Below are 14,615 nucleotides of genomic sequence, written 5' to 3'. Positions count from 1 at the left end.
AGGAATGCTAACACCTATAAGACGAAGCACCGGTAATCGGAGACGAGGCGGTGCACTCGATATACACACCAACACCGCACACTTATACTAAATGTCAACATTCAGTTCACCAAGTGTAAGTCAGTGCTAATACGACGTCCCATTACAAACTTCCAAACGCAAAAATTGGGCGTCGTCAGTTCCTAGATGGATGACCACCAGGAGTACCACAGCCGACACACTCGTAATTGCTGTGTCAGTCTGACACTGAATGGGGCATACGACCTGGTCACATACACACGAACGTATACCAATACACGTTAATATGTATTACACACATACACAGAAAAACTGAAACATTAATAACACACAACTGTCAAAAGCAACACTGGGCATGGTCTTCCACTGGATGGATGAACACCAGCCACACACAACTGCCTAAAGTCAGTTAACAAGTATAACACACACATAAATACACACAACTGATTTACACGCACTACAGGCCGACAGAGGAGACACCGATATCGGCACGTCACAAACCACCTATCTCCTCGGAGATGGGTGGAACATACAGATCATCCGGGAAGGTCAACTCATGTTGTCTTCCGATGAGCCACGAACCTAGTACGCTGGTATAGTAGGGGGAGTTGTGATACTCCCTCGTGGCGCGTCCCAGGTGGCGGATAGGGGGTTCCTAACCGGCTTGCCAGCGGACTTGAGCGAAATAAAATAGCTCTCGCGGACCAAACACACATCCCCCTGTGGGTGGGGGACCGAGGAGAAGAATACACCCACGGTATCCCCTGCCTGTCGTAAGAGGCGAATTAAAAGGGACGACCAAGGGATGATCGAATTAGAACCGTGAGACGACTTGTAATTAGTACGACCACGCGGGGAACACCATGGGTCGCCTTTACTTGCGAATAGTACCACTATGTTAGGTACACAATAGGTTTGTGATTAACAGTGCCAGTGTGTGTGAATCGGGTGGGTTTTACAATGCCTGTGGTTAGTATCCCACTACGTGAGGAACACCGCGCGATAGTACGAGTCCCTGTGGTTAGTACACTAATGTGACGAACACCATAGGTTTGAGTTGCCTGTAAATGGCGCCGCAATGTGAAAAACACCATATGTCTGTGTTACATGTGCGCATTACATTGCCTGTGACTAGTACCATAATGTGCGGAATACCCCGAGTCTACGTTATTTTGATTAGTACCGCAACATGACGAATACCATGGTTCTACTCTACTAGCGATAAGTACCATTATGAGGGGCCGTTGACCTAGATTTTCGACCCCTTTAGACTACGAGCATCACCGATTCAACAATGTGCTTTAGAAACAGTCCCTTGGTCAGTAATAGTATTGTTTAACGCTAGTGTCTGGGAATGTGGAGCATTGCAGGTCGGATCCATTCATTGTTTTAAATTCATATCCATCCATTCATTCTTCATCTTCACGTTGTGAATTCTGGTCAGTGGATGATTTTAGACTTTTAAATTGCCATTATATTTCGTACCATTAGGGGCCGATTACCTAGATATTTGGCCCTTTCAAACAACAAGCATCATCATCACCACCATCTTCCGATGACCCTTCTTCCTGGCCAAACGAGATCAATATTTTTCTTTGTGAAATCAGTTCCTCACACAGGTAAATTGAAGCAAAGTTAGTCAAGAGTTTAGCAGCAAATTATCATGAGCTTGACAACTGAATTTTTTTATCATAAGGCAGATGTTTGAAACAAGATAACATTTTGCACTGAGCTGCAAGTCCAGAACTTGAGCTGGTCGATGATGTTTATGATTGTGATGAATGTTTTAAGGACAAGGGGACGTTTTCGAAGGGCATGAAGGTTTAGTTAGCCATGATGATTAGGCGTCAACTCTTTATGGTATGACATTGCAGCTAGCCGGTTCGAGTCCCCGATGGTGAAGAAAGTTACCGCCAGGATGTTGGCCGGCAGGGTACAATAGGTAGTGGTGGTAGACCACTCCGCACTGTTCGTATGACGAAACCAACATAGAACACAACTTACCTCCTCCCCACTGTTGTTTTACACGCGAGTTTTTGTTTGGTCTCGTCGGCCGCAGGGAATGTGCTGTGTAAACGCCAGCTACACCAGCCCATAAATATTTCACTCCCATTATTGGGAGTTTTGTGCCGATAAAGCGGGAATCTGTAATTTATTTACGTTCCTGTAGCTGTGACTCGCTGCCGACGTCTGCAGGGGGCTCTGACAGCAGCCCTCTGGATCGATGTCGCGCTCATAGCGCTCTTTTAAAAAATGTATTTCCTTCTTTCTTGTTTCGTTATCTCGCTCTGTACGTTCCAACAATGCGAGGGAGTGGCCTACCTTTTGTTGCGCATTTTTGCCTGAGACGGTGAGTTTGAAAAGTAGCCAATTTAGAGGATGGCGGTGTGATCAAGGGGACGTGCCAGATAACCATCACAGGTCTAGTCCTCTGTGTATCAACAGAAGAAAGCAGAGGTCCACGAAGGGCGTCAGAATGAGAGACTCCATCGGTCTTGCAAACATAATGTCGTCGAGGCCGGAAAAGAACAAGATTTGACCAAGCGAGGTCGGATAGGATACCTTGTGGTCCCAACGTGAGGAATACTCCTTTTACCTGTGTGTTACAACTGGCAGGGGACACCACAACGACAGGATGATGGAAAATAAATATTTCCCTAGGCCCTGAAAGTGCTTTCAAGTATTTTGAATTGCAGTCTCTGTAAGAAATGCAAGAATATACTGTATTCCGTAAAACAGTCAGCCATTGAGAGACGACGCGAACGATCCTAACTATTGTGACTCCGAGTATGTAGATTGTGGGAGAAGAGTGAAGGACAAACTGCAGAGAACCGGGACAAGGGTCGGAAAAAAAAGTGGAAACACAACTGCTTGTAAAGAATATATCTGAAGAAGGTAATAAGATCGCGTAATTGCAGTATGCAAGTGTGAAAGAGCTGTACCGGGCCGATCTGAAGACGGTGACCGCTTCAACAAGACAGGAACTCTTGCAGTTATCTTGGAATCCTGCCTATACGTGAAAACATGCGTAATACAAGACACCACAGAATGAAATTATTCATTGTTTCATACCTCCGACAGAAAGGCCAAGAAGTTCATGATATAGGAGTTAATGAATGAATGCACGCTTCTTATCGACATTATTGCAGTCGCACCGAAAACAAAGACGGCGACGATTATTTATCCCACAGTGCGTTTCGAGACCCATTACAGAGTGAAATCGACTCCAACAAGAGACGCATCCACTCCCCTACAGGTCTTTACTACATGAACAAATTCCACCTGTGTGAAATAACCTTAACGATATTCTCATAGAAGCTAGGGGAACCATTCATCTTCTGTGTATGAACTTCTTCAACGAATTCGGTTTCAATCAAGAGCCCTTAAGGCTCAACATCTGTTTTGAGGAACCATATTTATGAACATGACCTGAAGGAACATTTGAAAATGGAAAAACAAATGCATGTTATACTTTGTCTCGTGTCTTTGGGAAGTTGTTCTAAATGGATAAATAATGTTTCTCCAGAGAAACTAACAGTGTACTGTGTTCTCTTTGCAGATGTGAGGTGAGCCATGCAGGAGGACACCGGCTCCAGTGCCGCCGCCGACGAGGGCTACCTGCTCATACGGGTGCACGTCCCCGAGCTGAACGTCCAGAAGTGTCTACAGTTTCCTCGAGATCAGCTCGTCTGGGACGTGAAGCAGCAATGTCTGGCCGCGCTACCCAAGGTGAGCATTTCCCCTATGTCGGCAGTGAAACATTTCTCGTAGGCATGTCTTCACTCTGATCCAGACTTGTGAAGGGGCAACAGTAATGGGAACAGTGTGTCTTCATTGGCTCGTAGACTTGGGTGTGTCTGATCAAAAATGGATTCATATGTGTAGATTGATTACTAGTGTATCGCTATTAATTAACACTTACTTGCCGTCAGCTAGCTTGGAATCCTCGTAGATTCTGGGTCGGAATATTTACCCGAAAATTCATGTGGTGTCGGAAAGGACATCAAAGGTAAGCCAGCTTGGCTGCGGTGGTTTTGCCGATTAGTGTTTAAAGAAGTATATGTGAGAAAACCATTCTCTATTAACATTCACCAGAGGGTAAAATGCAAAGAGGCTCGACCCTAACGCCGTCGGGGTCGGAGGAGAACAAGAGTTGGCCAAGCGAGGTCGGATGGGCAACATAAAATCAAACCTTAATAGGCTGTACGTGACTTGTTTGATTTTGTGTAACCAGTTCGCCTTCATCCTGAAAAGTACTTGTACTACTCTGAGGAGAGGTAAGATTTACCATCACGAATAATCCAGCACAAGGGAGCGATTTGGCTGCGCGATTCGGATCAAGTAGTTTTAAGTTTACATTTGGAAGATGGTAGCGTTGGCAGCTTTTCTCTAGTTTCCCATTTTTTATAACAGGCAAAGTGTAGAGTTGTACCGTAATTAAGGGAACAACTACTTTTCCTTTTCCAATCGTTGATACTGCTATCCTTTGCGACATCAACGTATTTAATATAATTTAATTTTCAAATGTATGATTAACATGTCTCCTGCTGCCCAGCGTATATTTTTCCTTGTTGCAGTACGGCCGAGAACGTGACGGAACTTGGCGAGTGCTTGGCTACATGAACTTTCAGGGAATAGGATTACGTGTCACCGCGTGCAGATACTTCATAACCACAACTGGACATCCCGGTGCTTACTTCCCGCATCCAATAACTTACGTAATAATGTTCTTAAATAATAATAATAATAATAATAATAATAATAATAATAATAATAATAATAATAATAATAATAACTAGCAGTTTCCCGCTGGCTCCGCCCGCAATGTACAAAGTATGGTGTTCTTCGTTACCATCCTCACGGATGTATTTGCAAAGCCGAACTGTTCAAGTCCTTCAAAGATCTTCGTAATGGAGACAAATGTACTTATAACTTTTATCAGAAGCTACCAATTTAAGTAGTTATTACCTAAGAAGAAAGCATTTGATCCACTGAGTGTTCTTAGACCAAAACGAACTGCGTACCTCAATTAGAACGAAAGATATGATTGCTTCAGTGAGAAAAAATGTTGAAGAAATGAGACGTCAAATTGAATTTGCACTCGTAACTTTCCTCAGAAAACCAATTTGAATAGTTAAGAGCTGAAATGAAAGAGCTTGATCCACTGAGTGTTTCTAGGCCAAAACGAACTCCGTACCTCAATTAGAACCAAAAATATGATAGCTTCAAAAGGCAAAAAATTGAAAAAATCAAACAATTTGAGGAAGGCGGAAGTTAAGTGATTTACAGTACCTGATGACAAATCTGTGCATGAATACCTTTCAGTTTTAAAAAAATTAAGGAAATCGACCGGATAGAATGGCCGGACTGACTGACTTTAGTTGTCATAATTTTTTTAAATATGTACATAATAATAATTCTCCCAGGATGGTAATATAGTGAGATTGAATCAAGGTGCAGTAAAGCTAATACAGCGAGCTCGCAGTTGTGATCAAAAGTGTTCTGTAAGAAAGAAATTGGCTCCAAGACGAAACTATCTTTACACTGGTCTTTACAGGAGGGAAAGCTGGGTTAAAAGCAACATACGGGAAACTAGGGAGTATGATCCCAGGTGCAGACAGATGGGAACAATGACCGGAGGGTATTCGGAATGAAGATATAAAAGCTGAGATTTAACTCGATTTATGAAGCGGTACGAGTAAAGCGGCTCGGTCATAGAGGCTAAGAGAAGTAGAGGGAGACCAAGACGACGATGGCTACACTCAGTTTCCAATTATTTAACGATGAGAGGTGTAGAACTAAACGAAGCCACAGAGATACTTACAAATGGAGGATTGGGGAGGCGTTTAGTAAATTCACAGAGGTTTGCAGACTGAACGTTCTAAGGCATAAGTCTATAATGAAGAAGAGAAAGAAGAAGAAAAAAGATCATCCGTATTGCCTCTCTCTTGCACAAATTTATAAATATAATCATATTACTATTATTATTAACACTGCTTGTATTTCCCTCGATGTTCCGAGGTGGGAAGACTTCGGAGTAAGGAGACAAGATGCTCGAGCGTGGGGTGACGACCACGGGACCTTTAGTTGAGTGCTGACATCTTCCACTTACTTGTGCCAGGCTCCTCACTTTCATCTATCCTATCCGTCCTCCTTTGGTCAACTCTTGTTCTTTTCCGATCCCAGCGGTATTAGAGCACTCGAGGCCTAGGGAGACTTTCATTTTAACGTCCTTTGTGGCCCTTGTCTTTCTCTGGCCGATATCTTCATTTTTCGAAGTGTCTGATCCCTTCCATCTTTTCTTTCTGATTAGTGTTATATAGAGGGTGGTTGCCTAGTTAAAACAATGATCACAACCATCTAGAAATCCTATTTTTTTTTTCAAAATGGGAGTTCCAGTGGGTAAATACAATATTTATGTCATGAATCTATTTCATTTAACGTCGCTTTTTGACGTGTGTTTTGGTTTTGGTCGCTTTGCGCCACTGCCTTTGTGATGTGACGATGTGCCATTGTTGTCCTGACGGAAAACAACAAAAGGAACTCGTAAATAAACTGATTCAGCCACAAAAATACACATAACCTTCAATCCAGCTGTACTGTTCAGCAGACCATGGTCGAGTTGATTATCTTCTTCAAAAATGATTACATTTCTGGTTGTTCCCTGCAGTATCATTAAATGAACTAGGGACTACTGGAAATATTCTCTGAAAGTTGCCGCTTTGTGACGTGTGTTTTGGTATGTTCACTGTCAATAAGGGACTGTACTACTGTTGACCTGGCGGAAAACAATAGAACTAACCAACACGTGCATTCCCACAAGACCGTGTTGGAATTGATTGGATTTTAATTAATAATTAGTGTGTAATTGAGTGTCCGAGTTGGACGTATTATTTCAGGTGCAGCGATGATTAGAACCGGTAAATACAAAATTAACTTAACAGGCTTTTATTCTCGTTTCTTGTACGTTCGTTACCGGGGACGGAGCTGTTTAAATATGATCATTCGTACTTAAGAGTTAAAAGTAAATACTTTACCAACTCATTTAATTAAATTGCGTACTTCTACTTCAGTATGGAGGTTAGGATTTGTATATGAGTAGGATGTTCCTGTCTGTAGAGTTGCAGTATCAACTAGGAACTTCTAGATTAAACTTAGTGGTGATTGTTTTAAATGCAAGTACAACTGGGTAACAGTCTTCTGTTAAGAGTAATCAGAGGCAAACGCTTCCTAGAGCTCGGGTATCGCCAAAAAGAAAGGTGTAAAATTGAAATGAACCCGTTGTCACTGAACTGCATTTACATTCGCGTCTGAAGCCCGGATGGCAGGTTGCCTATTGGTTGTTTACGTAGTCTTTTCTTACATAATTTCAAAATCTTGGAAATTTATCGAACACATTCCTTCATAAATTATTGAAAATAAAAATTCTCAGTCTCTTTCCGGTCATTCGACCGGGTCAGGAATGGGATGAATGAAGCCCCCATCTAACTGCGAGCATAGGAATTGTGCCGGCTGCCGAAACGTATTGCACTCATCTGGGGCAATGATTGGTGATTGACAGATGAAATGATACTGGTGAGTGTTGCTGGAATGAAAAGTAAGACGCTTGAGGCGGTGACCTTCTGACCCTAACTTGGCAGGTTCGCTCCTTACTCAGTCCGGTGGTATTTGAACGTGCTCTGATCCTTGAACCTCGTGTCAGTAGATTTACTGGCACTACTGCGGGACAAAATTCCGGCACCTCGGCACCTCCGAAAACCTTCAAATGAGTTAGTAAGACATAAAAACAATAACACTGATTGAAAGTTGACAGCGAAATATGGAGTATGCGCCTTGGCTTTGTCCAGCACAAATCTCACATGGAGCGACCGGGATTTGAACCACGAAACCCAGCGGCGAGAGCCCGGCGGGGTGCCGCCTGAGTGACATACTCACTTGTTACATTATTCCAATGTATAATTCCTCTTCCTACAAACAATGAGAAGAATAAGAGTAGAAGAAGAAGAAAAGAGGAAGAAGAAGAAGAAGATGGGAGTTCCCTTTTCAGTCGCTTTTTATGACACGCAGCTGTGTGTGTGTTCGAAGTAAATTAAGTAATCTGTAGAATGTAACCTGTTTCGTCTGAAACCTGGCGTGATAGATGAAAATGCAAGTAATTTTCAGAATGAGCATAAGAATTGATTCATGAGCTCCTATTTTTAAGAAATCAACTGAGAGGAAAAATAGTCCAGTTCCTTGGCCTTCAGTCTAGAGGACCACGAGTTTGATTCCCGACTTGTTCGAGGATTTTAACTGCGTATGGTTTAACTCTCCTGGCTCAGGTACTGGGCTTTTGTATTTGTCCGAGTCCACTTCTCTTTACCGCATACCATCAATCTCCGCAGGAGCACGCATACCAGAGTTGGCGTCAGCAACGGTAACCACCGGTAAAATTGGGACGAATCTAAAAATCAATTGACAACCCCAGTTAATTGCAGATGATGATGTTTTTAGATAAATTCACACTTGTAGCCCTTCAGGCAAGCAACTCATTGTTGAAAACATCCTAGGGATATGAGCTACCAAGTTTACGTAAATAAAATAAAGTATGAGAACATATTCTGTATTTATTCCTAAAAATTTCAATCCTTTTCTTAATCATCGTTATCCGGTTAGATTAAGTTTTCTACCACTGCAAGCGCTAATGTGAGTCAATGCAGAGTTTCACTTAAGCCCTTATAGCTAGAGCCCGGATTATACGTAATATAAAAACGAGAAATGTGTACATAAATATGCAGCTAAAATTGACAAAATATATTCCTAAATACGTAATAAATAAAAAAATATGTAACTTAATGTTTAAGCTTTATTTGATGTATTCTTGTACACAGAAAATGAAACAAAACCCAAAACTGTTAAAAGTACGGATGTTATTCAAACTCCAAATTTCATTTGGAGACACAATTAATAACTAAATAGTTTTCCACATTTTCTGTGGTCATCGAATGCCTTCTGTCATTTAGGATATCCTTATGTACAGAAAAAGACCTTTCAACTTTACGTGAAGTAACTGGCGCGTATTTCAAATTGCCGGGCAAAGAAATATTTAATTGAAGACAAGCAAGGTCCTTATTAATAGAGAAGAAATTTGATCTCATGAAACACAGATATGCTTACTAGAAGAATGTTCCTGAAGACTTTTGTGTGGACTGTAGCCCTTTATGGCAGTGAATGGAACAACCGAAGAAGAAAGGAAGAAAGAAAGAGAAAAGGAGAACAATGTGCCAAAGTTTGTGCAAAGGAAGATTGATAGATACAGCTTGAGACTCTTGCACCGTCAACATAGCTATGAGATGCGATTCTTTGACAGAATAGCTCGCTTTACATTATCTTTAGGTGTTAGAGACGTACAAACTTTTTAAACTGTTGTCATGTGTTTAATTAAAACTTGAATCGATGTAAAATTAGTGAAAAAAAAAGAATTATGTTTACTTTCAAATGCGTTATATCGTTGAAAATATTTAAATTGTATAGGGCCGATTGTAGAAACAAGGACTAGTTTTAAGCCTTAGACATCGTCTATCTAAACAACGTATAAATCGTTCACGATCTGCCATTGCATAAACAATGTTCAGTCGATGTTTAACTAGACATCCCTTAAAGTTTCAATTTTGGTTTGAAAATGGAGACAGAAGCATCTTTCATGCAACTCTTTGCTTGTCGCATCCAATGAAATTCGTGCACACGCCGAACGCCAGTCGGCTCAAATATGGCTGAGCATGACTTGCCCACAGATAAGAGTATCGCTTTCGGTGCAAATTAAATCTCATAATATTATCGACACTAAAGCGACACGCCACCGTACGGGGAAGTGTAGCTTTCATTATAGCGTCGTTACAGTGAGTGTAATCTACTCAAATACGGTAGCTTCGACGAAGGGAAGATGAAGCAATTGTAATGTGTAACCGAGTGTGTTGTACGGGCCATATAGATGTAGCTTGCATTCTGGAGATCGTAGGTTCATCGGCAGCCGTGAAGATTGCTTTCCGTAGTTTCCCCATTTTTACACCAGGCAAATACTAGGGCTGTTATTATGGATGGCCACGGCTCTTCTTCCCCAGTCCTCTTTCAACAATAATCACCACCACTTGCCTTTTCCTATCTGATAGTTGCCGAAAACTTACACGATTATATATATTAAAATCTCATACAACCTACTTTTTAGTTTTCACTATTATGTGTGTTTACTTGGCAGTAAATATAAGTGAATCTCTCCCGGTTGATGTATGTGACAGCCCTCAGACGATCGGGACACGTAATTGTGATATGTATGTAGTCGAAGTGACCTATAATTCCATGGAAATTACCCCATGTATATAATAAAATATATCGGTTGCCAAGAATTGTATTCAAGTTGACAGTTACCGGCCTGTCACTTTGTCAGTCTCAAGAAACAAGTCTCTCGTAAAGCGGAACCTTATTTTATGATTATGTCCCCGTGCATGTCAAACGAATTGCTGCGATTTAGCAGCGGGCGACCCACAGAGAGGCCGTCGGACTAACCTTTCTTCCCGAAATCGTCTCAAAATGATAATACAAATTACAATTGCACGGTACATAACCTCTGATTGTGATTCACTCCTCTCATTTGAGGTTAAACGGTGCTCTCGGCAGTGTTTAAACATGACCGGTTGAACATCGGTTTTAGACAGTGTCTAAGTGATAAATAACGTCTCTGCAATGCGGCAGCCATGCTTAGGCATTGTTTAACCGTAGACATCGTCTAAATACCGTTTCTGCAATTGGCCCATAATGTTTATCGAAATATTTATTATGCATAGAAATATGTAAAGATATGTAACTTTAAACTCCTTGAATAATGGTCCTTTTAGTGTGATTCGCCGACATTTTAGTTCTTGTAGCTACATACAGAATATGTAATAGCATACAATCCGGGCTCTACTTATAACTACTTTCGATGCGGACATTTTTCAAAAAAAGGGAAAAAAAGGAACACATTATAGAAATAAGTATTTACATAAGTTAATTTGGCTAGGATTTAAATGAAAAAGAAAACGAGTTAAGAAATAAGCGATTTTCTGCTGTTTTTGTGGTGGTTTTTCCGGACTGCATTTAGGCCGAAAATGATTTTGGAAATTTGTTCTTTTTTTAGTTTGATAGAGCTATCCAAGACACAATTCGAAACCTTTCCGTGCTCTTTAGCCCTTCAACTTTGGGCACAATTGAGGAAATTGCTTAATTTTATGTTTTTCGTAGTATGCGGGCCCCTATTTTATCTGCTAAGAAATGTTTTCAACTTTAAAAAGAACCCACTTTTACTTTTGCATTAATCAGATTATCATGAATATGTGTCCCGGTGGAAGGCAACCAGCGATAGCCTGCACGGTTGCTATGGTTACACTAATGATCCTCTGCCGTAAGACACATTAATGTCAAAATTAAGAATGCAGGCTGTTGTCATCAATGATCGCCTTGTTGGCGAGCGCGGTGTCTATTTCAACTGTCGTTGGTGGGAATGGGCTGGAGTAATGCTTCCTGCAGATAAAAGTGTTGATGTCATTGATACGGAAAGGGAAATGACATGTTTTAGCGTGTCAACCATGACGTAGTGTTCGTATGGCTCATATCCTCAGCCTAGTAGTTCTTGATGAGCGCCTGATCTACTTCAGATAACCTCGTGTTCTTCGCCTGTGATCTTGTGCTTTAAGATGTGCGACGTTCTTGTAAGTAATACCCCTGTTTAATGCCAAGAATCTTTGCTTGACTGGGACCGCGTGCCAAGAGTGCATATAGTGCTTATGCGCATGTTTCTGCGCTAGTCAAGATCAGAAATGCATCTGAGCGTTTCATCGAAATGGGATACTTTTGTGTGTGTAATCGAATTTCTTTTCTTCTTTTTTTCTCTTCTTGATTGCTACGAACACATTTCTGGTTCGCATTTCTATGACGGTGATTATTGTTTAAATGGAAAGTGCGACGGTAGAATTTAGATCCTTCGAAGACTGGAGACATCGTAAGAAAGGGAAGGACCTCGGAGGACGTGAAATTGAGATGATGATGATGATGATGATGATGATGATGGTGACGATGCTTGTTGTGTAAAAGGGCCTAACATCTAGGCCATGGGCGAATGACAGTTCCTAGCTTTCGCAATCCCATTTCTCGCCGGATCGGAGTAAAACAAGAATAGGAAAAGCGAAAGTGAGAAGCGAAGCTATGCCAGACTCTCCTCGAGGCCCCATGTTCGCCAGCATGCGCTATCATTAATGTTGCATGAACGTTGTTAAAGATTACCTGGCTAGTGAATGAAACCAGCTGACAACAAAACATGCCATCAGACGTAAAGGAATTCTGTTAGATTCCGTTCCGCTAGTCTAAAACTCTTCTTGCAAAGAATTCTGCTCACATGGATATGATTGCATTCTCCTCGTATTGGTCGCCATTTGTGTCTCCATTATTAATGGTGTATGGAGTGTTGACGGCCACGGGCAGTCTGCGCGCCTGTGAGCCTACCTGTGATAAAACCTAATGTTGAAGACTATTCAGACACACTGTCCCGAACCAGACGAATTAACCAATGAAGGTTAAAATTCCCATAGCAACTGGGAATCGAACCTGGGTCTTCTTGGACCAAAGGCTAACTACTCAGCCGCGGAGCCAGAGTTTTACGTAGTAAAGAAATATCATGTTCGGTTTTCCTATTTTTACATACCTTTGTTTGCGGCCAGAACATTGACCTGTCTGTCTCATCCTTGGCTTTGACAACATGAAAGTGACTGATTAGGCGACTAACGTATGCAGCTAGTCCCTGCTATGAATGGTGTGAAAATGTCAGTCGGTGTGTGGATTTCAGCGGGCTTGGCAGACTGATATGCCAACGGCCACACCATGTTGAACCATAGTTAAGCGACATTGGGCGTGGTCAATACTTGGATGAGTGACCGCTTGCAATACCACGTGCCGTTGGTTCAATTCCCTTTAAGAGGAGGCCTGGCCGATGCGGTAAAGGCGTACTCGGTTCGATTCTCCGTCAGGAAGTTGAATAATTTCAGAAATGAAATTTCCATATCCGGAGGTGCACATGGCAGGGAACAGAACCAGGTTAATTCTTGCGGACAGAGATGGCCGAGTTTAGAGTTAAGTACTCTACGCTCCAAGTGCCGTGGTTACCGATGGTGATCTTCCACACTTCCAAGAATCTGGACGGTCTGTACGTAGGGGGCAGACTGATTAATAATTTCTGGCGCAGTGAGGAAAGCAACGGAGAACTATATATCACTCCTTATGTATCTCGCAAGCCTCTTCACCGACGTTTAGGCCATCTGTGGCAGCTGATAGCAGAGTAGATAGCAGTCTTCGGGCTGAGTACTCAGCATACGCATTGTTTTTACGTCGTACGATACGGGTCTTATGGCGACCTTGGTCTGGTGTGAAAATGGGAAACCACGGCTACCGACAGTGGCTTTGCAACTCGGCATCTCCCGAATGTAAGCTCACGGTCAACTTGCTCGATGGTTATTGTTGTCTAATCAGCAGAGAAGAATGAAAGTATCGTTAAAATAGAGAGAATGGTCATGAATGCTGGAAATGTGAAAAAGGCTCTAGGTCCGGCATACCTTATACCATCGGGGTCGGAAGACAAGATTCCACCAGACAGATCGGACAGGAAAGATGAAGGTGAAAAGCTTGACACAAGTAAATGGAAGCAATGCGAGACTCGTGTAAGGATCTCCGTAGTTGCCAACCTTCTCTCCCAAGATGAGAGCCCTTAGGGATCCATTTTCAGCCCCCTCGTGCCACAGGGAGGGGATAACGCCCCCACCCTCAGGAGGAAAGATGATTGTTTAAGGGGGAAATACAACTGCATAATCGATGCTCCATCAAATATACGAACGTGCTACTTATGAATGCTATTCATGTTTTGAGCTTTGGAATCAGTTTGTGAGTTACTGACGTCGCGATCACAGGGCTCCAGCATAATCTGGCATGGCTTCCACTAGTACCAGAACTTCATCTTTCCTAACTGATCTTCTTTGATCAACTCTTGTTGTCTTCCGATCCCGATTGAATTAAGTTTCTGAGGTCTTTCGTGGCTCTTCACTTCCTCTGTGTGATGCATTCTTTCTTCGAGGAGTCAATAATATCTTACTTTCTCTCCCATGATTACTGTTAGAATCGGCTAAAAATCGCATTGTGTTGTCTCCTGAAATATCTAGAACATTGACAGTTAATGATCATATCATCCTGTGGATGAGGGCGGTAGAATAATACTCACGGTATCCCCTGTCAGTCGTAAGAGGAGACTAAAAGGGTTGCAGGGACTTTTAACTTTGGAGCGTGAGTTGGCGACCACGGGTCCTGAGCTGAATCCTGACCTTGCTTGTGCCAGGCTCCTCCCATTCATCTATCCTATCCGACCTCCCTTGGTCAACTCTTGTCAACTCTTGTTCTTTTCCGACCCCGACGCTATTAGAGCACTCGAGGCCTAGGGAGAGTCGAATTTTCACGCCCATCGTGGCTCATGTCTTTCTTTGGCCAATACCCTCATTTTTTGAAATGTCGGATCTCTTCCATTTTTCTCTCTGATTAATGTTACA

At 42.2% G+C, this 14,615-nt stretch overlaps 1 protein-coding gene across 8 annotated transcripts in view; it reads left to right on the top strand.

Annotated features, from left to right (window-relative positions):
- The window catches only part of Prosap (prosap), a 496,661-nt gene that overhangs the window by 389,502 nt on the left and 92,544 nt on the right, over nt 1-14,615 (top strand). For all 8 annotated transcript variants that reach the window (XM_067156564.2, XM_067156562.2, XM_067156563.2 and 5 more), the window contains exon 2: nt 3,578-3,747. In XM_067156564.2, the coding sequence (XP_067012665.2) occupies nt 3,592-3,747 (156 nt within the window). In that variant the 5' untranslated portion in view covers nt 3,578-3,591. The remainder of the gene's footprint in view (nt 1-3,577; nt 3,748-14,615) is intronic.

Source organism: Anabrus simplex, chromosome 12, assembly GCF_040414725.1.
Source record: "Anabrus simplex isolate iqAnaSimp1 chromosome 12, ASM4041472v1, whole genome shotgun sequence".
NCBI lineage: Eukaryota > Metazoa > Arthropoda > Insecta > Orthoptera > Tettigoniidae > Anabrus > Anabrus simplex.
Note: the sequence above shows the minus strand (reverse complement) of the source record. Positions and strands in the feature narration are given on the sequence as shown.